The sequence below is a fragment of the Panulirus ornatus genome, chromosome 10, assembly GCF_036320965.1.
Source record: "Panulirus ornatus isolate Po-2019 chromosome 10, ASM3632096v1, whole genome shotgun sequence".
NCBI classification, from domain to species: Eukaryota; Metazoa; Arthropoda; class Malacostraca; order Decapoda; family Palinuridae; genus Panulirus; species Panulirus ornatus.
In genome coordinates, this window is record NC_092233.1 from 4724735 (window position 1) to 4747253 (window position 22519).

The 22519-nt window shown below is 41.9% G+C and overlaps 2 protein-coding genes across 11 annotated transcripts in view; one reads left to right on the forward strand and one right to left on the reverse strand.

Moving 5' to 3' along the window:
• Positions 1 to 17778, reverse strand: part of LOC139750709 (angiotensin-converting enzyme-like) — a 101002-nt gene extending 83224 nt beyond the window's left edge. The window contains exons 1-4 of the mRNA XM_071665383.1: positions 17647 to 17778; positions 5528 to 5679; positions 4855 to 5019; positions 4650 to 4746 (exon numbers count right to left, since the gene is read on the reverse strand). Of these exons, the coding sequence (XP_071521484.1) occupies positions 4650 to 4746; positions 4855 to 5019; positions 5528 to 5679; positions 17647 to 17719 (487 nt within the window). The 5' untranslated portion in view covers positions 17720 to 17778. The remainder of the gene's footprint in view (positions 1 to 4649; positions 4747 to 4854; positions 5020 to 5527; positions 5680 to 17646) is intronic.
• Positions 17779 to 21755: 3977 nt separating this feature from the next.
• The window catches only part of LOC139750735 (uncharacterized), a 29077-nt gene continuing 28313 nt past the window's right edge, over positions 21756 to 22519 (forward strand). For 4 of the 10 annotated variants that reach the window (XM_071665415.1, XM_071665419.1, XM_071665416.1 and 1 more), the window contains exon 1: positions 21776 to 21988. In XM_071665415.1, the coding sequence (XP_071521516.1) occupies positions 21952 to 21988 (37 nt within the window). In that variant the 5' untranslated portion in view covers positions 21776 to 21951. Of the gene's footprint in view, positions 21989 to 22519 lie in introns of all 10 variants that reach the window. The other 6 variants (XM_071665421.1, XM_071665425.1, XM_071665423.1 and 3 more) reach the window with 4 other exon arrangements.

The following is a 22519-nucleotide window of genomic DNA, read 5'->3' on the forward strand; positions in this document are numbered from 1 at the left end:
TGAGACAGCTCCCAGTGTATCACATTGCTCGGGACACTTCATCCAAGTACTGCGTAATCAATCTGTTGCTCCGAACACTTCGTTGATGTGTCCATCCTGTTCCTCCGAGCTAATGTACCTAAACCTAGCCTAGCCAAAAATGTACCCAAGCCTAGTCGTTTTCCTACCAACTGATGTACAGCTTAGCCTAAGTCTAGCTTCTTTCCTCGTAACTAATATAAGCCTAACCTAGCTCGTAACCCAGCCTAGCCCCTACTTCAGCATATGTACTGAATAACCTCGAGTTCAGATTCACTTTTTACCAATTCTTAAGAATATAATATTTAATATGACCGTGAAGGTAACTTGCATAAAATAATGATACAATGAGATTACATTTGAAAACTTCCGTATGCGAGATTATGAAACTTTTCATGGCCAGGATGACCAGCGAAACCTGTTTGTGCATTACGAAACATGACATAACGAACCAGAGGGGGTCAGAGGTTAAAACCTGACCCAGTCGGGGGGAAGTAAAAAAAATACATGTCAAGGTAAGGCGGTGTTGCCATCACTTGTGTCAACATATAGTGCAAGTGAGACTACTTAACTTGCTGTTCATGGCACAGCAGTAGCGGTGCTGTGCAGGACCACAGACTGTGTAGCTCGTGGTACACCAACAGTCAGTGCTGTGCGGATCCAGACTACTATTTGCTGCTGCTCAGGGCACAGCACTAATTAATAGGCGTTGTGCTGTTCCAGACTTCCGTGATCAGTACACAGCACGAATCTCTGCTGTGCGAGTCCAGACCACCTCTGCTGCTAATGACAGCGATAGTCGGTGCTGTGTGGGCCGAAAGACCAGTGTGGAAGGCGGAAGACCACATGTCAGTCAGTGTCAAGAGAGGCTCTCTCTCTCTCTCTCTCTAACACCCCGAGGCAACACTAGCAGTCTCCTAGTTGCCAATTAATAGGACACCCAGAGCAGCAGCAGGTGAGGCCCCACGGGTAAAGCCAGCGTCATATAATGACAAGGTAACACAGTTCAAGGCCACACTGCAGAGTGGGATGGCATGATAGCACTGCTTCCTTTACTACCCATAACGACTCCCGGCTCAAGCAAGCATGCCTGTGCCTTCAACCCTACTTGCTATCATGCACAGTACAATGTTACCTGTCTGTACACTCTACCATGCTCCCACGTACATGTTTCACGTACATGTTTATCACTACTGCCCTCACATACGCAACTCACCACGTACACAGCTATCCCCTCTATACGCACACAACCACCCGCTCTCTCTACAAAACTACTCCCTCCACACGTACACCCAATAAAAAAGTATTCGGCATCCTTACGGCGTGATACAACACCACACGAAAATTTTTGAAAAAAAATCCTGAAGTACGGTGCACGGTTGGTATTCCTGGCCTGCTGAGATGCCAGTTACACTGCAGCGTGTGGCTCTACGTGCAGACTGTGTGCTTTATGAACTAAATTATGCCTCACGATACAAATTAACCACAACAGTCCTGTTCACAGTAACACAGCTGCAGTATCAGCAGTAAGTGTTCTTGCTACCTACAGACTTGCTGTCACGCATTATCAGATATAAGAATCAACTGGTTAATTGCTTGTTAGGAAAGGTGTATGAACCCCCCCCCCCCCGTTGCTAGGACAGTTTAACGTATTTTGGCATGGATTTCGTCTCGTCTAGCACAGCTACGATTCGGAATAACACGGCGATTCCTACTGTACGCTCCGAAGCTCATCTCCAACATATTCGATACAATGTATTTAGATAACGAACTTCCTGTGGTAAAATTCTGTGAAAACATTAATATTGTTTGTCTCGCTTGAATTTTCCTACCAATAACACCCTCTACTAATCTTATTATGTTTAACATACGAACGAAATATACCTCGTTTCGTAACTCGTTTCCTGCTTCATAATCGCGCCAGAGCTGTGCCTAATGTTATATCAGTAATACGACACAGATATTCCGTGCTCTTTGTGCATGTGGTCTTACATTACTGGAGGTGTTCATACGTTCCGTTATCTACATTTTGTAATAATGTGGGGGTCTATGTCGCGGCATCTCATAATGTAAGAAATCCCCTAAATGGCACCCCGATTCGTTGGTTGCCAGGCATACATTAATACAGACTGTGGCTTTATTATATTGCAGAGGGTAGCGCTATGCCGTTGAGAGGCTTTCACACTAACACTATCTGTTTCCCTTTTATCAACCGTTAAATACAAGAAACATAACAGTCAGTTGCTATGTATGAGTGGATCGGCCATTCTTCGTGTTTCCTGGCGCTATCTCGACACGGGAAACAGCGATATATATATATATATATATATATATATATATACCGCCATATTCCCTACGTGTCGTAGAAGGTGACTTAAGGGTAGGGAGCAATGGGCTGGAAACGCTCCCGTTCTTGTAATTCAAATTCTGTAAGACGGAAGAGAGGCAGGAGCCAAGCAGGGAGTGCTCTGCCTCCTTTGTGGGGCCTGGATGTGGAAAGGGAGCTGTGGTTTCGGTGCATTACGCATGACAGCTAGACATTCGGTGTGAACGAATGTGACCTTTTTTGTCTGTTTTCCTGGCGCTACCTCTTCAGCGAGGTAGCGCCAGGGGGTAGTAATACTGTTTTCTGTGGGGCGGGGTGGCGCCGAGAACGTATGAAGGTAAGCAAGTATGAAAATGTATGTACATGTGTATATATGTACATTTATGTGTATATGGTGACATGTATATGCATGTATATGTGCGTGTATGGGCGTTTATATATATATATATTCTGCTTCTATAAGTCTCCAGCGTAGTGCTGCCTGATCCCTTCACTATGGGGCTCATGGGTTTTACCCCAGTACTCATGGACCCGTAACATCGTACTCATGCACCGCGCCATTGTACTCGTGCATCGTGCCATCGTACTCATGGGTCGTACCGTCGCGGTCAGGCACCATACCATTGCACTCATGCATCGTACCATCGTACTCATGGACCTGTACCGTCGTACTCATGCGCCGTACCATTGTACTCATGCACCGTACCATTGTACTCATGCATCGTACCATCGTACTCATGGGTCGTACCGTCGCGCTCAGGCACCATACCGCCCTGTGCTCATGGCCTGTACCGCCACGGCAAAGAACAGAGAAGTTAGAAGCCAGAGAGAAGGAGGCAAAGAGATGGAGGAAAACAGTAGAGAGGGATTCAGACAAACGTGAACGGCAAGGAGACGCACCCATCGGATAAGGAAACGGGAAAGACCAGCCGGGAGAGTCACCCATGGGAAAGTCAAGGAACAGATTACCTCATGGTGTACTCCTGAAGGGAAGTGATGCTAGTCCTGATCTACATACAAGTAGACAGGTTAATACAGGCAGAAGGGGTCCCCACACCACTCCTTTCGGGGCTGTACCAAGAGGAAGGTTAGTGCGAACTGACAGAGAGAGAGAGAGAGAGAGAGAGAGAGAGAGAGAGAGAGAGAGAGAGACCTCATCAAAGAATGGTGGAGAGTTAAAGCATAATTTCGTCATACATTTAGAAGATTCTCTGCACTGAAATCGAGGGTCATGAGAAATATGAAACAATAATCACGTCACCCTTCTTGTACACCACATTCACCACGCCACCCTTCCTCCTCTGGTCGCCACATTCACCACATGACCACCACGTCACTCTCTCGTGGACGCCATATTCATTACATAAACACACACTGCCCCACTGGCAGAAGGCGCTCACCACCCTATCAACATTCACCACCGGACGGCCGCCCAAGAATGGAGGTCCTGAAACGCACCCATACTCTGCAGCGGTGAGAGTCGAAGCCCCATTTATCATACCGTTGGCCCTCCGTCCGACTTTCACATACCCGTAGAGCCAACGAGGTGCTTGGACCACACCCGAACTACCTTCGAACTTACCACACACACACACACAGGAAAAAAAATAATGATTTGCCCAATCGGTTCTTATAAAAACAAGTATTGCCAGCCAACCAGTCAGAGTTGGTATAATGCCTTTCATTAAAACCTTGCCTAACATAAATATATCAAATCTTACTTTTATGGCATTACTTAATACAATAAATGTCCAAAATATTCTCCAGCAACTCTAAATAATTCATTTACCACGTCTCTTTCTTACGACTGGAACTTCTAACACCACGTACCATCTGGACGTCTCTCGTTCACCATAGACAGTACATATACCCCTGGCTAGGTACTCATGGTACAAGCGGACAAATATTTGGGTCTCGACTGCCACGATTTGGGGAGGTGTTAGGTACCACCACAAGCCTAACTCCATGGACACAACGGTACGACCCTCAGCATATATACTGTGGTTTGACCTTTGACCTGACCTCTTGTGGGTAAAGTCAAAGATTGGGCCATCGTACCCAGGGATAGTAACGTTGTGCTCAAGTTTAAATCATCCGGTACAGTCAACAATACTCGACAAGAAAAGAATCTAACCGACCTCGCCAGCCTTAGTTTTCATGCGACACTGAGGCACCTACCTCTCACTTTCTGGTCTTCTGTGAGCCAGCAATCACTTCGGGAGGTTGCTGGGCAGTTCCAGATCGAGAGACAGCACCAGCACCACCAGCTGACATACAAGGATCAACCACTGGGTTCGTTACTAACCTGGTTCAAGTGCCAACGAGCAGATCTTGGGGTCCTTATAGTCGCAGATCTTGGCGACGCTGTACAGGGTCGACATCTCCGTCACCAGGCTGTTGTACTGTTATGGAAACATAGTGTTGGTGAGAGGATCAGCTGTACATCCCGGACTAACTGGCAACGTTTCACATCAAGTATCTTAGGCACTAGATCATGGATAGTTACTTACCTTCTCGAGGTCATTCTTGGGCAGGGCGGCGGTACCCAGGACGGACATGAACTTGAACTGTCTTTTGAGGAACGGGTCGCTAAGTGTCTCCCATTTACCGTTCCATTTCCGGACTTTCTCCCATGACTCCTTCTCCCATGCTGCGTACTTCAGCTGGGCTGCCGCCTGTGTCAAGACACACACAAGAATGTAACAGCTACTATGATCAATACGGTGGACAGGATGAACAGAATAGAGTTTTAGATCACCAGACAGGAATGATCACTGAAGACAGGAAAATGATCATCACGTTCGGGGATGATTGTATGAAAGACAAGGAGACAAACTGTTAGGCAGTGTCACAATATTACAAGACTTTCTTAATCCAAAGGTCTTTCTGAAGCGACCTTAAGCAATGGACCTAGCCAGCACCCAACTCCGGCCAGAGGAGTTGGGTACATGACCTGGCCAGCACCCAACTCCGGCCAGAGGAGTTGGGTACATGACCTGGCCAGCACCCAACTCCGGCCAGAGGAGTTGGGTACATGACCTGGCCAGCACCCAACTCCGGCCAGAGGAGTTGGGTACATGACCTGGCCAGCACCCAACTCCGGCCAGAGGACCTTAATACAGGACCTGGCCAGCACACATCTCCAGCCAGAGGACCCGGTTACAGGAGCTGGCCAATACGTACTTTCTCCTGCTTGTGCTTCTCCGTGATATCAGAAGCGTATTTCCAGCTGGCCTCTGTGGCCTCCGTACATTCCAAGGACTCCCGCTCGTTCAACTCCTGCAAGAAGGTCCTCGCCTCCTCCAGCAGCTGTTCAGACTCGGCCTGAGCTGGATCTGTCGACAAACACATAGTTAGTCCCACCCTTGGGTAAGTCAATTCCACACCCATTATCGTCTATGTCCCTAACAGAGGCACTCGAATCGCCACCATGAGAGTAGGAGGTGGGAACACCACCACCACCGAGCCATCTAAAGCTATGAGAAATAGCCTAGCCCGTCGTCCTATCTTTGGCTGGTGGTGCGGTGGTAGCGATCACACCTACCCTACCGGACGAGGGTAAGAACATAGCCTATCCAAGCCTCAAGACAATCCATACTACTCACGTCTAAAGACTTTCCCTAAGACAAACTGTATTTTCATTATGTCCAGTAAGATTTCAGGCTTTAATGGCGTTGTGTATATATATATATATATATATATATATATATATATATATATATATATATATATATATATATATATATTCCCTGGGGATAGGGGAGAAAGAATACTTCCCACGTATCCCCTGCGTGTCGTAGAAGGCGCCTAAAAGGGAAGGGAGCGGGAGGCTGGAAATCCTCCCCTCTCCTTTTTTTCTTTAATTTTCCAAAAGAAGGAACAGAGAAGGGGGCCAGGTGAGGATATTCCCTCAAAGGCCCAGTCCTCTGTTCTTAACGCTACCTCGCTAATGCGGGAAATGGCGAATAGTTTGAAAGAATATATATATATATATATATATATATATATATATATATATATATATATATATATATATATATATATATATATATATATATATATTTTATTCTTTTTATTATAATTTGTCGCTGTCTCCCGCGTTTGCGAGGTAGCGCAAGGAAACAGACGAAAGAAATGGCCCAACCCACCCCCATACACATGTATATACATACGTCCACACACGCAAATATACATACCTACACAGCTTTCCATGGTTTACCCCAGACGCTTCACATGCCTTGATTCAATCCACTGACAGCACGTCAACCCCGGTATACCACATCGCTCCAATTCATTCTATTCCTTGCCCTCCTTTCACCCTCCTGCATGTTCAGGCCCCGATCACACAAAATCTTTTTCACTCCATCTTTCCACCTCCAATTTGGTCTCCCTCTTCTCCTCGTTCCCTCCACCTCCGACACGTATATCCTCTTGGTCAATTTTTCCTCACTCATTCTCTCCATGTGCCCAAACCACTTCAAAACACCCTCTTCTGCTCTCTCAACCACGCTCTTTTTATTTCCACACATCTCTCTTACCCTTACGTTACTCACTCGATCAAATCACCTCACACCACACATTGTCCTCAAACATCTCATTTCCAGCACATCCATCCTCCTGCGCACAACTCTATCCATAGCCCACGCCTCGCAACCATACAACATTGTTGGAACCACTATTCCTTCAAACATACCCATTTTTGCTTTCCGAGATAATGTTCTCGACTTCCACACATTCTTCAAGGCCCCCAGAATTTTCGCCCCCTCCCCCACCCTATGATCCACTTCCGCTTCCATGGTTCCATCCGCTGCCAGATCCACTCCCAGATATCTAAAACACTTCACTTCCTCCAGTTTTTCTCCATTCAAACTCACCTCCCAATTGACTTGACCCTCAACCCTACTGTACCTAATAACCTTGCTCTTATTCACATTTACTCTTAACTTTCTTCTTCCACACACTTTACCAAACTCAGTCACCAGCTTCTGCAGTTTCTCACATGAATCAGCCACCAGCGCTGTATCATCAGCGAACAACAACTGACTCACATCCCAAGCTCTCTCATCCCCAACAGACTTCATACTTGCCCCTCTTTCCAAAACTCTTGCATTTACCTCCCTAACAACCCCATCCATAAACAAATTAAACAACCATGGAGACATCACACACCCCTGCCGCAAACCTACATTCACGGAGAACCAATCACTTTCCTCTCTTCCTACACGTACACATGCCTTACATCCTCGATAAAAACTTTTCACTGCTTCTAACAACTTTCCTCCCACACCATATATTCTTAATACCTTCCACAGAGCATCTCTATCAACTCTATCATATGCCTTCTCCAGATCCATAAATGCTACATACAAATCCATTTGCTTTTCTAAGTATTTCTCACATACATTCTTCAAAGCAAACACCTGATCCACACATCCTCTACCACTTCTGAAACCACACTGCTCTTCCCCAATCTGATGCTCTGTACATGCCTTCACCCTCTCAATCAATACCCTCCCATATAATTTACCAGGAATACTCAACAAACTTATACCTCTGTAATTTCAGCATTCACTCTTATCCCCTTTGCCTTTGTACAATGGCACTATGCACGCATTCCGCCAATCCTCAGGCACCTCACCATGAGTCATACATACATTAAATAACCTTACCAACCAGTCAACAATACAGTCACCCCCTTTTTTAATAAATTCCACTGCAATACCATCCAAACCTGCTGCCTTGAGAAAAATCGTCAGGTGTGATAATGTGAATAAAGAGTTTCTAATAGTGGGATTGTAGAAATACGCAAGACAGGTGGTAGAGAAGTAGGGGATCCACTAAATAAGGGTACAAAATATCCTGCTTTTTCCCCCGACATATGAATTCTAATCAAACTACTCACTAAAATAAAGGTGCTAATTATTGGCCAGACTCTAGAGCAATGACGACCGAGCAGTACAGCAACGACGGTTTACACGTACATATACATATATACAAATGTGCGCACTTGGGACAACTATTCCTTCAAACATACCCATTTTTGCCCGCCGAGATAACGTTCTCTCTTTCCACATATTCTTCATAGCTCCCTCATTTCCTCTTAATGGTTCCAATCGCTGCGAAGTCCACTCCAAGATACCAAAAACACTTCACATCCTCCAATTTTTCTTAATTCAAATTTGTTTTGCAACTAACTTGTCCCTCAACCCTGCTGAACCTAATAACATTGCTTTTATTCACATTTACTCTCAACTTTCACACACTCTTCCAAACTCAGTCCCCAACTTCTGCAGTTTCTCACCCAATCAGCCACCAGTGCTGTATCATCGGTGAACAACAACTGACACTTCCCAGGCCCTCTCATCCACAACAGTCTCTCCAAGACTCTTGCATTTATCTCCCTCACCATCACATCCATAAACAAATTAAACAACCATGGAGACATCACACACCCCTGCCGCAGACCGACCTTCACTGGGAACCACTTACTTTCCTCTCTCCCTAGTTATACACGCCTAACGCCCTTGATAAAAATTTCCCACTGCTTCCAGCAGCTTACCTCCCACATCATATATTCTTAAGACCTTCCACAAGGCATCTCAATCAACCCTATCATATGCTTTCTCCAGATCCATAAATGCCGCACACAAATCATCTGTTTTTCTAAGCATTTCTCACACACACTCTTCAAAGCAAATACCTGATCCACACATCCTTTACCACTTCTGAAACCACACTGCTCCTCCCTAGTCTGATGCTCTGCAAATGCCTTCACCCTCTCAATTAGTACCCTCTTATACAACTTACTAGGTACACTCAACAAACATATCTCTGTAGTTTGAACACTTACCTTTATCCCCTTTGCCTTTATACACTGACATTATACATGCATTTCACCAATCCTCAGGAACTTCACCATGATCCATACATACACTAAATATCATTACCAACCAATCAACAACAGTCACCTCCTTCCTGAATAACTTTAACTGAAATACCATCCACTTCCGCTGCCTTGCCGCACTTCACCTAACGTAACGCTTTCATCACCTCTCCACCAAAACACTCTCCATAACTATCCCACTTCGCATACCACCCCGACCAAAACAGCCTACTTCTACCATTCTATCATCAAACTCATTTAACAATCCTTTAGAGTACTTACTCCATCTCCTCACTTCATCAAGACCTGTTATCACTTCCCTTTTACCCCCTTCACCGATGTTCTCATTTGTTCTCTTGTCCTTCGCACATTCTTTACCTCCTTCCAAAACATCTTTTCAGTCTCTCTAAAGTTTAATGATACTCTGTCACCCTAACCCTCCTTTTACCCTCTTTTTACCCCTTGCAACTTCCTCCAGCCGGTTTCTCTTACACATTTCCCAAACATTTGCATTCCTTCCCTTTAAGTACCGCCCAAACGCCACTTTATCAGCTTTACTTCATCCCGCCACTCTATCCTTTCCCATCTACCCACCTCCCACCTTTCGTGCACCATACGCATCTCTTGCACATGCCACCACTCTCATTCCTCATATACTTATTCTAAAGACATGGAAAGGAAACTAATGTCGAACCTTCCCTCCTCTTTTCCGATCCTCTTAACCAGTAGCATATATCTATAATGATGAGTAAAGATTTGTGAGATAACTTGTATTTTGTCCATAGCCGCTCTTCTCGTTACTTTATTTTCCTCTTCTCTTACATCTAATCCTCCCCGTCTGAGCTAATGCCCTCCTATACTACATTATCAGCTACGAGCAGTTAAAGTGTATGATCTTCGATGATAACGTAAATACCATTAAAATAAGCAATTGCATTTCTAAACTTTTCATCATTTTAACATTAACGATTTCTTGGGATTCCAAAATTTCTTAGCTTTCTCATGACAAAATTTCAAATTTCCTGAACCAGTTTCAAAATTCCCACATATTTTTCCCAATCTCGTAAGACAAAAAATTTCGCTAGAGCCACAGGAACCCTTGATAAAGCCTAGTTTAACCTAACCGATGGTTTCTGCCGCCTTACTAGTGACTGGGTTATTCAAAGAAATGAAACAAGAATTGTGGTACAAATCTACTAGGAGTGCATAGAAGGCGGATGTGGTCTGATGAACATAATTATCATGATGATGCTTGGCTATTTAATCTTTTGACTATACACGAAATTCATGGGAACTTTACCGAAGGAGAAATATATGGATACATCAATAGCATCTTTGGAGAGAAGAATCTAAACGTTCTAAATCCCATGTGTTGGAGAGTTGTTTACCTACAGTACACTCCAGCCGCGCGACTGCAATGCCACCGATACAAACGGTACACTGTCGAAACACCGCACCACCCTCGGTCCCTCACAGACCTCAGATCGCTGGAGAATTCAATGGTCGGATAATAAGAGCGGTTTCAACTTGAAAGACAAAACAGGTTCTCCAACCGTTACCGTTGGAACAAATCTGTATAAACACATCGAAGAGACTATTTACAAAGAGAAAATAAGGGTTGTGTACCGGATGCAGCAAAAGAGTTCTATACATTAAGAACAGATCAGGACGAACATCGATAACCCTCTAAAAGGATCAGCTTTCTTCATCATAAGCCTGATACATGAAATATGGTTACACGCAATTAAAGTCATTCGAGAACAGAAAAAATGTACGCTCAAGAGCTCATGGAAACAGACATATATACACGACCGGAATGCGTCACAAAGACCAGGAAAAGTTAATCACTATCTATATAATGAAGACTTCCTGTTCTTTCATTAGTGGCCGTCTTGATGTATTATACGTCCTGAAGTGGCAAGCAATACTGTTTAATGGTCTTCGAGAATCCACCAGTGTAGTCCCCACTAGCAAATTCACAAAGTACAAAAATATAAACAATTCCCATCATGCACGGGGCGCGCGTTTACGCACACTGTCACGTGATGTCACACGTTCAGACATTTCGCCAATGAGAGATTATCGAGATAATTCATAATTCTGCTCGATGTTAAGAATTCCGTTATAGAATCACTGAAAATCAAAAGGCTAATCGTTCTGCAGCGTATCCATATGTGTGGACGGGATTTCTGAAATCCGTTATATATATAAGTGACAAAGAAGCAATGATAACGTTACGAGTTACATCCAACAAGAAACTACGTACTCAACTGTACTCATTTTAAAAAGACTATACAGTTTCAGATTACATAAATGAATGAAAGAATTACGATGAGATAAATATTCGGACGAAAAACAAAGATCTTCCAGTGTAATTGGTATACGAGATTACTATTTATGTATTAGGAGAGGTTTACAATCGTATTGCCCCGCCTCTTGACCTTGTGTATGCACAATCTCTTTACTCGTACAAACACACACACACACACAAAACCAGTTACCCAATACCAGCCAGCACCGAGGGAAAGATGAACACCTGGGTTGGGTGTGGAACAACTGTCACTCCCAAGATTCGAACCCATGTGGGTCCAACCCCCTACACCATCACGTTGAATACATCGATTCTCGCGACGTCTTTCAACCCGGAATCGAATGACGGAAGATTGGGCTAACACCAAGAGATATATCTAAGTCATGCAGAAATACTTTAAGCAATAGTACCAACTTTAGGGATTAGGAATTTTGGCATTATTAGTGGCCCAGGGGTAACCTTGTCTGTCTGCCGTTTTCGAAGGCCTGGGTTCGATTCTAGGGCGCGATGGTAAAAATCGATGGTGAAAATCACAGAGATGCCCGCCAGTCGACTCGCACCGTCCTCAGGACTACAATGCAAGCGTGTTGTCGCACACTTATTTGCCCTTAGTGTGTGGGCATGTGGACCTTGGGGGCTGGGGTAGCTGCTTAGGCCTAAACTCGGGAGCTTTTTACCTCAACTACTATCCAGCGGTACGCTATCCGACTACCGTTTTCGGTGGCCAGGTTTCGATTCCCGGGCAAACATTGGTGAAATTGCGAAATTTGTTAGGACGAATGATTACTAGTTTCATGTACACCTCAGTGGCACGCACACACGCATCTTGTCACCGATATCACGGAGTGTCTGGCTCTCCTCCCTACGATTTGCATATAAAACAAAGGCTTTTCGTATGCTTGAGGCGGGGTGTCCAGGATTTTCAGAAAAGGTAGTCCGTACATTAGTGGCGTAGTGGGGAGGGTACGGGATGGTTATGCTCCCCCCATCCGGCCTGGACCTTTTTTTGTTACTTTAATATTTATATACGCATTCTGGCGACATCTTAAGCATGCAAGTAAGCACCTGAAGATATCCATCTGCATCGACCGTGTCCTGAATACAATGGGAAGTCTTCAGTTAAACACGATGTCATGTAATAGAAAACGTGATGCAATCTAATTCGCTTTATGCCGGAGAAACTTTGAGTTGTTGAAATGAAAGCAATTTACAGTAGGGTGCAGCTATACGTCATTCAAACTTTATAAGTTAAGAAAATGATTACATTTGCATACAAAATTCATACGCAATTTGAAACGCTTCTGGAAGACTTCAATACTTCAAATGAATATCAGTCAGTTGTGAGCAACGGTTTCTGACAATCGGTTGGATTTATGTAATTCATTGAATGAGGAAAGGTGACAGAGACTGGAGGAGGAGGAGGGAATGAGAAGGTTGGGAGAGGACGGGAAGAGTGGCGTACATAAATGTTAAGAAAAACTGGCCCGAAGTTGGATTACAACGAGCTTTTCACAGACAGAAATAACTATGTCCCAATCATATTCATGCATGCTGAAAAAAAAAATATAAACTATAACCGAGGACAGAATATGTCAATATGCCGTACCTTGCAAGAACTATTAGGCATATCAGTTGATAAAAAAAAAAAATGGAAAGGTTCCAGGCTTATGAAAAGGGGGTCAAGGACTATTTTTCTGAATGGGGGTACGACGGAACCACTTGAACCTACCCTTGCGTAGGTCCTCGTTTAAAAGCTATGTTCGAAATGACTGGAAATGCAGCCAAGCTCTTCTGCAGTTTCTAAAAAGCCCTTCCTTGATTTCTGGACGATCTATGACACCAGGATCATAGGCACGACTATAATCTATTTACTGTGAAAATTATAAGACTTTTTGAAGCATATGATATAATATCGAGCTTTATAAGACCTCCCGGTTATAACTTACCCATCGGTGCAAAAAAAAAAGAGTAATAAACAAAAACATTCAAGACACCTGGAAACTGTAAATGATGGCGCCAAGTTATGGTCAGTAACTACCTTTTGTTTTTTTTTCCTTTTATAAACGTACAAGTAACGACGTAAGCATCCCCACCCAACCGGGACGGTCTCTGTGGGAACTGGACCTGCAAACACGTCAGCGCCTCTGTGGGAACTGAACTTGCAAACACGTCACAGCCTCTGTGGGAACTGGACCTGCAAACACGTCACAGCCTCTGTGGGAACTGGACCTGCAAACACATCGTCAATGGACAGCCAACCTAATCCTAAGTGTGGCAACATTGTTAAACAATACACGCGTGGCTGTTTTACCAGCACTGGCACCTTTTACAGTTCAAGTCTCCCTAACATCAACTGGTGAGAATGCTGCTCAGGAAGCACGTAATCTAAAGAAATGGTGACACCTACATTCTCAGCCTCCTCGTCTTGAAATTGCTAAAAAAAAAAAAAAAAAAAAAAAAAAAAAAAAAAAAAAATCTTTTACGAGACCTCAGCACTCATCAGTTACCATGAATATGCTAGGATACACCCCGACCACCTGCACAGCATCCCGTAAGCAGAGTACAGTACATTTGAGAGATCAGTGTTGATCTAAAAACAGAACCTTTCAGGTTGCATTTCTTTGATTGTAGATATGTTGAAGTATAGTGAAAGATGAATATGATTGTAGATATGTATGAGTATAGTGTAAGATGATGATGACTATATATGTACGAGTATAGTGTAAGATGATGATGACTGTAGATATGCACGAGTATAGTGTAAGATGATGACTGTAGATATGTACGAGTATAGTATAAGATGATGACTGTAAATATGTACGAGTAAAATGCAAGATGATGATGATTGTAGATATGTACGATTATAGTGTAAGATGATTGTAGATATGTACGAATAAAATGCAAGATGAAGACTGTAGATATGTACGATTATAGTGTAAGATTATTGTAGATATGTACGAGTATAGTGTAAGATGAATATTATTGTAGATATGTACGAGTATAGTGCAAGATAACTGTAGATATGTACGAGTAAAGTGCAAGATGAGGGTGGAGACGAGTGAGGTAGCCCGGGGCAAATGCTCGGAATGAGACAGTCGGTCAGTGACCTTATAGAAAATTTCTCCGAAACAGAGAAATTATCATTTTACATACCAAAAACGTACTATCAATTAGTGTCTTGTAAGACTCTCAGGGACTAAAGATTTTGGATTATCAAAGGTAATTCATTTAGGCATTATATCTAAATTAAGTTCCTCCAATATTTTGGAAGTTCAGCTAATAACGCAAGATCAAAAACGACAATCACGGGTTGGCACCTGCTAATACGTGTACAACAAGCGAAATGCGGCAAAATCCTCAATCCTTTCAACTTTCCAGGCAAGCCTTTTTTTTTCGTTTGTGACCGTAAGGTGGGACCAAATGCATCCGACAGTTTGGGCAAGAAGGCAAAAAAAAAAAAAAAGGGAGGGGGGGGGGCATCTACAGAACGTTGCTGCCGGACGCCCAGGTGAAAGTCGAGGTGCAGCGAGCGAGCGAGCGTAAACAGGTTCAGTTTTACATCTCCAAAAACCAGCTACATTTTTTTTTTTTCATTCACCACCTGACGTTTCTCACGCTAAAAACTTTCTATAAGTGCAGAGTTCCCGTAAATAAGGACTCATGCACCTAAATCTTTAGTTGGTGTTTAAGAAAGAAGGTAAGAAAAATATTCTAAATCTTCGTGTAAACAAATGAGCGTTATGACCTGTATACCCGAGGTGAACGTCGACAGACACACACCAAGTTTTCCTACTGTATGGATACCACTTATAGTTTAAGTCTTAAACTATTCCAAAAACTATTCCAAAAACCAGCTACATTTTTTTTTTTTCATTCACCACCTGACGTTTCTCACGCTAAAAACTTTCTATAAGTGCAGAGTTCCCGTAAATAAGGACTCATGCACCTAAATCTTTAGTTGGTGTTTAAGAAAGAAGGTAAGAAAAATATTCTAAATCTTCGTGTAAACAAATGAGCGTTATGACCTGTATACCCGAGGTGAACGTCGACAGACACACACCAAGTTTTCCTACTGTGTGGATACCACTTATAGTTTAAGTCTTAAACTATTTGTTTCTAAATTTTTCGCGTCAACCTAGTTAGTTTCATTCTTTAATGAAATTAACAGTTGTCAATACACCCGCAATCTTATCAGATACCTTGAACACAATCATGGCCCTCTCGAACTTTATTTTGATAAAAAAAAATCATTACTATGACTTGGTAATGGAAATAGCAAATGTTTTTAAATTATCCTCGTTCACCCTTGAAATACCTTTCCGGCCAGTTGAAGCCGTAGATCGCTAAACCAATATTTTTCCTAATCATTAGTTTTTCTTCTTTCAGAGTAGAGACAAAATCTTATTAAACTAACAACATTCAAATGTTACAACCAAGAATGCCTTCTGGTGAGCACTTCACTTCCTCCTCAATTAACAGCCACAACCGCAAGAATGGGGTGAAAATCAAAATATTTATAAAAAGGTTGTGTGTCAGCATTAAAATCAACTTTATCTTGTGCAACATGTCTATTAATATACATGCTAATATATCTATTTCAGTCAGAAAAAAATGGCAAGAGAGTCTCACTTTATACTAAACTGGCAACTCATTCCGTCGAAGGCTGAATTGGGCGTTCCCAAAAATTGGCAGCCCTGAACAAATTGCTTGTTATCTATAGCGATAACAACGCAAGCAAAGAATTTCAATATCTGAAACGTTCCAATACTCCTACATTTCACTTTGACAAGATTTTAGGATAGGGCAACAAAAAACACCCATGGGCACCGCACTGTCAGCCTAGTTCTATAGTTTGTGGAATGGATGGAAAGTGTACACTGTACTGAAAACCCCCAATGCTTCGATCCCCAGCCTCCCTCCCCCTCTTTCAATTCCAAAAATGCCTACTAGAGGTCCTTACCTCCCAGGCTGGGAACCCACTGTTCGGTAACATAGGTCATTCTTTATATCAATGTTGTTTTCGCGCTTTGTTTATTTCATAAATCTTACCTAACTAAGTAGGTTGCACAGTTTGAATTTTAAAGTTCTAGGATGCATTAAAAGCTTCCTAAAGCAAGGTTTTGTTTACTCTGAGTAGTCTCCTCTCTTTGAGAGTGAGGTTTTCCTTTTAAGCAGTGTGGAAACTGAAAGAAATCAAATATCCTGCAAATTTATGCACGCATTCTGTATCATTTTATGAAAAGACTTGGTGTCAAATACAAAACACGACATCATAAGAACAAAAAGATAGATAAGCAGGTAACACATCCGCCGGAGATAAGCACAGCCGAACAACCATGAAATTATCAATGGAAAGCGACTCTCTCCACCAACTTACTGTGTAGCATTTAAGCTACCACGAATGGAACAAAGATGAAACGATCACTACCGAGAGCAGACGAAAGTTTTATATATTGTATGAAGAAAGCTCAAGAAATAGGGCCTCTGGGTGTAAAACTTCCAAACCGTAATGTAAAATTAGGTAATCACAAATGGGTAATTGTACGTTGTACCTTGTGTTAATGACAAATGAGGCTCGATCGGAAAACTCATTTTTCCCCTCAATCACCAATCTAGCACTTCCTTACAAGAACTTTTTTTTTTTTTTTTACTACTGCCAGTTAGCAATGCAGCTGTAATCAGCAAGAACACCGAGGCGCCTGCGAGAACGGTCTGCTAAGTGCCAACTTTCAACACTATACAATTTCCTGTCATAATGTATATACAATGGAGCACCTGGGCTGAACCCCGGAACCTGTTTGCCCTCCTCCCTTCCTTTTTTTTTCGTAGATTTCTCTTCTTCGCCGCACTCTCAAAAGCCTTCCATCAAATCCCTCCTAAACACATCAATTCCCTGAAACATATCCTCCACTTATCAAGAAACATTTCTGTGGTTTTATCTCCATCTACTGGACACTTGCTGTTTACACGATGCAACACATCGTGAAATAAATTTCACCGGTAAAATATCGCAGATTAATGGGAGAAAAATCTGCCTATTCAGCTCATCAGTATGAGGAAATAGCACTACAACTCGCTTTAACTACTAACAGATAATAATACTCCTACCGACTGCTTGGGCAGGTAATTCCTGCGGTACGGCAGCGACGCCGTACATGAAAATCAACAGCAGAAGCCACATAATGGAGAGGAACTGAGTCTCACGACTCGCCAAGCAGGTTTTATATACGCTGGCCTCAAAGGGGGGCTTACAACTGCGCATGCGCCAGTCATCGTGTCACATTTCGGAACTCATTGTAGTATGTGTAAATCTGCATTAGATACCTTGGTATGACATGCATTCTGTACATATTAGTGTATATAGTATATTTCATCCTTTCGAAAACTGATGGTTAAGTGCTATTCGTGCACTGGTGAGCGATACAAATTGAAACATTTAGTCCCAGGCACATCGCACGGGTCTGTACCTAAGCCCCTGGTGATGGTGGACCAGCGGAGCGTGTAACTCTGGCCCAGAAGACCGGGGATAGAGTGGTCTAGCAGTCACCAAGGATATTGTTGTTTGGTTGATTCCGTCAAGGGATCGAACCAGACCCGACCACAACTCCATACTGAATCTCGGACCCAGAGAGCAGCTACTATAAACACGTTCACACCCAACCGTGGCTGAAGTGTTACGGCTCCAAGGTTGTGGATATCAAAGCTATTCTTTGTAAGAAAATAGCAGTAGGACAGATTAATAGCCCAACCCCATCCCTCACACTCACACTGGCAGCAACCATAGACGTAAGACTTTACCGCTAATCAGTGAAAATTGTGCCGTGAACGCAATAAGATTATTATAGTAGACTGGTATCGAAGAGGAGAGATTACCCCCAACAGTAATGTGGTCGTGGACTCTACATAAACTTCCCCTTATACAATTCTCTGATATTTTTTCTAGCAATGTGAATATAAAGAACATAATTCTTGCTTCAAATGGCAGATTTCGTCAACAATACCGTGATTGGAGATAGACATGGTTGGTACGAGTGATTATTGCTAAATCGCTTTTAAATTTGCTTGCATTCTGCTTCCAGAGTTCGTGAACTGTGTGAAATAAGATACCTGATTTAAATTAAGTTTTCTATGATCCCCACATTTATCCTGACCGGATAAGATGAGATACCGAAATTGAAAACTGGACTTAGCTTTGAAAAGGTCAGCAAGGTATTCAAAATAATCCAGGAGACGTTTGCTATAACCTGTAGTAGACTGTCATTTTCTAGATCTAAGCCAAAGTGATTGAGCAGTGCAATGAAGAACTGCCTGTTATCCATGTAATTGGCACACAGTAAACGCAAAGAGAGCAATATCCAACCTGGTGGAATAAGATGCGTAAATTCATGTCGGACGAAAGAAACTCAAATGTCAAAGCAAACAACATGAAACGTAAATTGCTGAAAATAGTAAAAGAAACCCTAGAAAATTCCTTTATGTTTGAAGGAAGAGGGGAAATGGAGGCTTACTTCATGACGATAAAGACTGGGTAAATGTTATATCTTATTTTCCTTTTTCTCTAAATTTTCTATTAAAGATACAACTCGTTTTCACCTGTGGTCCTATGGCAAGCGGATGATAAGATTTTGCAACATATTGACACACGCATCCATGAAATGAATACTCTCAGCAGTACACAGGAAGAAAAACCTTGATCTAAACAGCTATTCAGTGCTTGATCAGTCTAATTTCACTATATTTTACGTCAAATGTGGACAAAACCACTTAAATGTGCGGTATTTAAAGATGGATAGATTGGTCAGGCAGGCAAAACAGAGATGCTATTGGCGTAGTCATTCAGTAAGCAGAGGTGACCACGGTAATGCAGTTGCTAAGCATTGGCAAAAAGACGATCACCCTTGTAGACCTTAACAACCCAGTCACGTTGTCACATAGCATCTTGCTACCCAGGCTAACCACCCCCACACAATCCCTTTTTATCCACAAGACACCCTCCACTTTCCCCAACGGCAAGGACAGTTCCTACTCCAGCAGAGCGGGAAAGGGGATGTCTACATACTTATGTGTTTGTGTTAGGATTTAAAACGTTTTACTTCTGGTGAGGCGGGTTTCCTTCTTGAAACTTGTTGTGTATTAAGTTTTATCATATTATCTGAACTCCTACTGAAATGCCATTACCCTTTCATAAAATGATAGGCTAGTGTGATCGTCATAACATATACAGATAGATGAGAGATTACAGTGAGCATGTAAAGGTAAAGGAGGATACTTTAAAGTTAGAACGTGATATTACAACCTTAAACCTCTTGATACATCAACAGATCTGGTGTGACCGGATTTGAAGTTCATATGACATCACTGGCCGACCTTGACTAGCGTAAGTAAACAGGAACTGAGGAGATTTTCCAAGATTTTGTAAATGTTAGAATGTAAAGGAAAGGACAGTAGCCGGAAAGGTTAGAATAGTCACCTTCCTTAAAAACATGTTACACCATGTTATTTAATAATTAGCTAAATACATGGGTAAGCACGAGTAGCAGGCTCAGAAGCACACCTACCCCAAAATTGAGAGTAGCCATCCCGTCTATTCGCCTTGCTTGTGTCCAGTGTGAGATCTGCTTCCTAAGCAGTATTAAAATGTGATTATAGGCAGGGTATAAGATTAGTATAAGATAAAAGGTGTTCTAGGGTACGATGGTATGCTCGCGTCTCGTTAGCAGAGATTGCAGTATTATCTTTAGTTACGCTAAAATGAAGAAAAGATGGCTGAAGATGATGCTTTTGGCCAATAAGAAAAAAAAAAAAGGAAACGCTCTCATATTTTCTTGATTAAAGGAACACCTCTCACAAATAACTTATTTACAATTATTTGAGGGGAAATGACCATGAATGCAAGTAAGAGAAGACAACATTTTCAAATCTTTCGTCCGGATGGCCTCAGAACGGAAATGGTTGAAACACAGAGTGGAGGAAGATACTTTTGTTTAATTGAGTGATTAGATTACTGGGTTACTGGCTGTAAACAAGAGAATGATTCAACTGTCAAGCCTGGAAATTTGTTATGCCGTAGCAAGTGAAATGCCACAGAGTTCAATATGGGAGCCTGTTATCAAAGGCTTTTAATATCTACGTCATCAATGAAGATAGTGCGCTGTGTTGCAAAATATTAGATATTGCAGTTAATGCTGAACCTGTATGACAGAAATTGGACGTCTGCAACTGGTACATAACAAACGAACAGATAAACTGTGATCAGATGTGAAAATCAAGCGTAGCATCGATAAATGCAAAGGTTCATTTTATTCGTAGATAGTTAAAACTAAGACAAACTACATTATTCATTCCACAAAGTTACATTATGTATGTGAAGAACAAGACTTGGGTATGATAATCATCAGTGACAAATAAGTCAAGTGGACAGTGAGAGGGAACAAAAGTCACAAACAAATCAGGTTTCATAGGCTAGGTATTCAGCAGTGAAAAAAAAAATTCACTGGCGCGTCCCCGACACACTTCGTGTTCAAGCTTTATCGTCCTACCTGAACACGAAATAAAGGGAGTTACAGCAGCGGCAAATCATTGTAATTATTCCCGAACTAAAAAAAAAAAAAAAATTCCATTAAAATTGTTTGAAGGAATCTGAACGTTTTAGCTTAGTAAAAAAAAAAAAAAAAAATGAGATATGAGCCGATTCAGGCATTCGTAAACGTTAGGGAAGTCCTCAGCATTTTTCTTTTTTTTTTTTTTTTACCAAACTAGCTGTTCAGAGTGCATGTCTGATTGCTCTTGTAGTAATGGAAACAAGCCCAAATGGTAAGCGATTTACAGAGAATGATACCAGGCACATTTTCTTATGAATTAATTAAAAATTTCTTATTTCTGTAGTTGAAAAAAGATGGGGAGTATTTCTCAAGTCAATTAGTTGATCTGCTCTCCCCACAACAAACTTTTTTGATTCTGTTTTTTTTTTATTGTATCTTATCTCTTTAAACAGCCTCCAAAGGACCCAATAGTTTGTTGCTACTTACTTTCCTATGTATAACAATTCCATTGTTATAATTTCAATTTTTGTAGTTTTTTTCATGATCAGAACGATCGTTTAATTTCTAATAATATATCAATCATCAATATTGTTATCACATGTATCATTATTATCTTTTTCCTTTGTTATTATTTCATTTGCTATAATCATGCTCCCTTCCCAAAAGTTGTCTCTCATTGGCTGATAACTTGTCAAGAGCTGTTCTTGGCTGTGGTTGGTCGGCGAAGTACTTGTCACAAAAGTTAAAGACAAGTTCTCCACTTATATGAGAGTTAAGAGTATATTAGGGTTTAAGTTTCTTTGACGATGGAAGAAGATGAAGGTCTGTCTTCTACGATTAAATCGTACTGTTGGTTCGATTGTTGATATATATGACTTTATATGAACGTTGCAATTGCTTGAATTTTGGTAAGTTTATCGTGCAAAAATATATGTTTATTGCTTTGCAAACAACGTGTCAAGTGATGAATATTGACTGTCTTCATCATTATTAATGTTAGGTGTGTAGAGTGACCGCCTAAAGGGAAGAAAAAACCAAGATCCTACATTAGGGGCCCTAAGGATGTGTGTCAATAAACGGATAAATTACTATTATTAATTACAATGAATTACAAATTTGATTAGTTCTTTCGATGCCAATGCAAAGTAAACCAACATAACTAAGATGGTTTAGACACTCAGGAAGAATGGGGGAAAATAAAAGTTGCCCAGAGGAGATGGGTGTTGAAACCTAATGTCACGAGAGACGGGAGGCTAGGGAAAGGATTAAGGGATGGAGAGAAGAAAACGAGCAGCAAGCATTAGCCACAAAGAAAATGAGACCTTAGGGTTTGCTGATTGAATGGAATGGAGTGTAAGAGGGGTTAGTCCCACAATGAAGCTGAACACCTACTTTGGAGCTGAAAGAAGAAATTAGTATGAATCGTAACTGAGACTTGC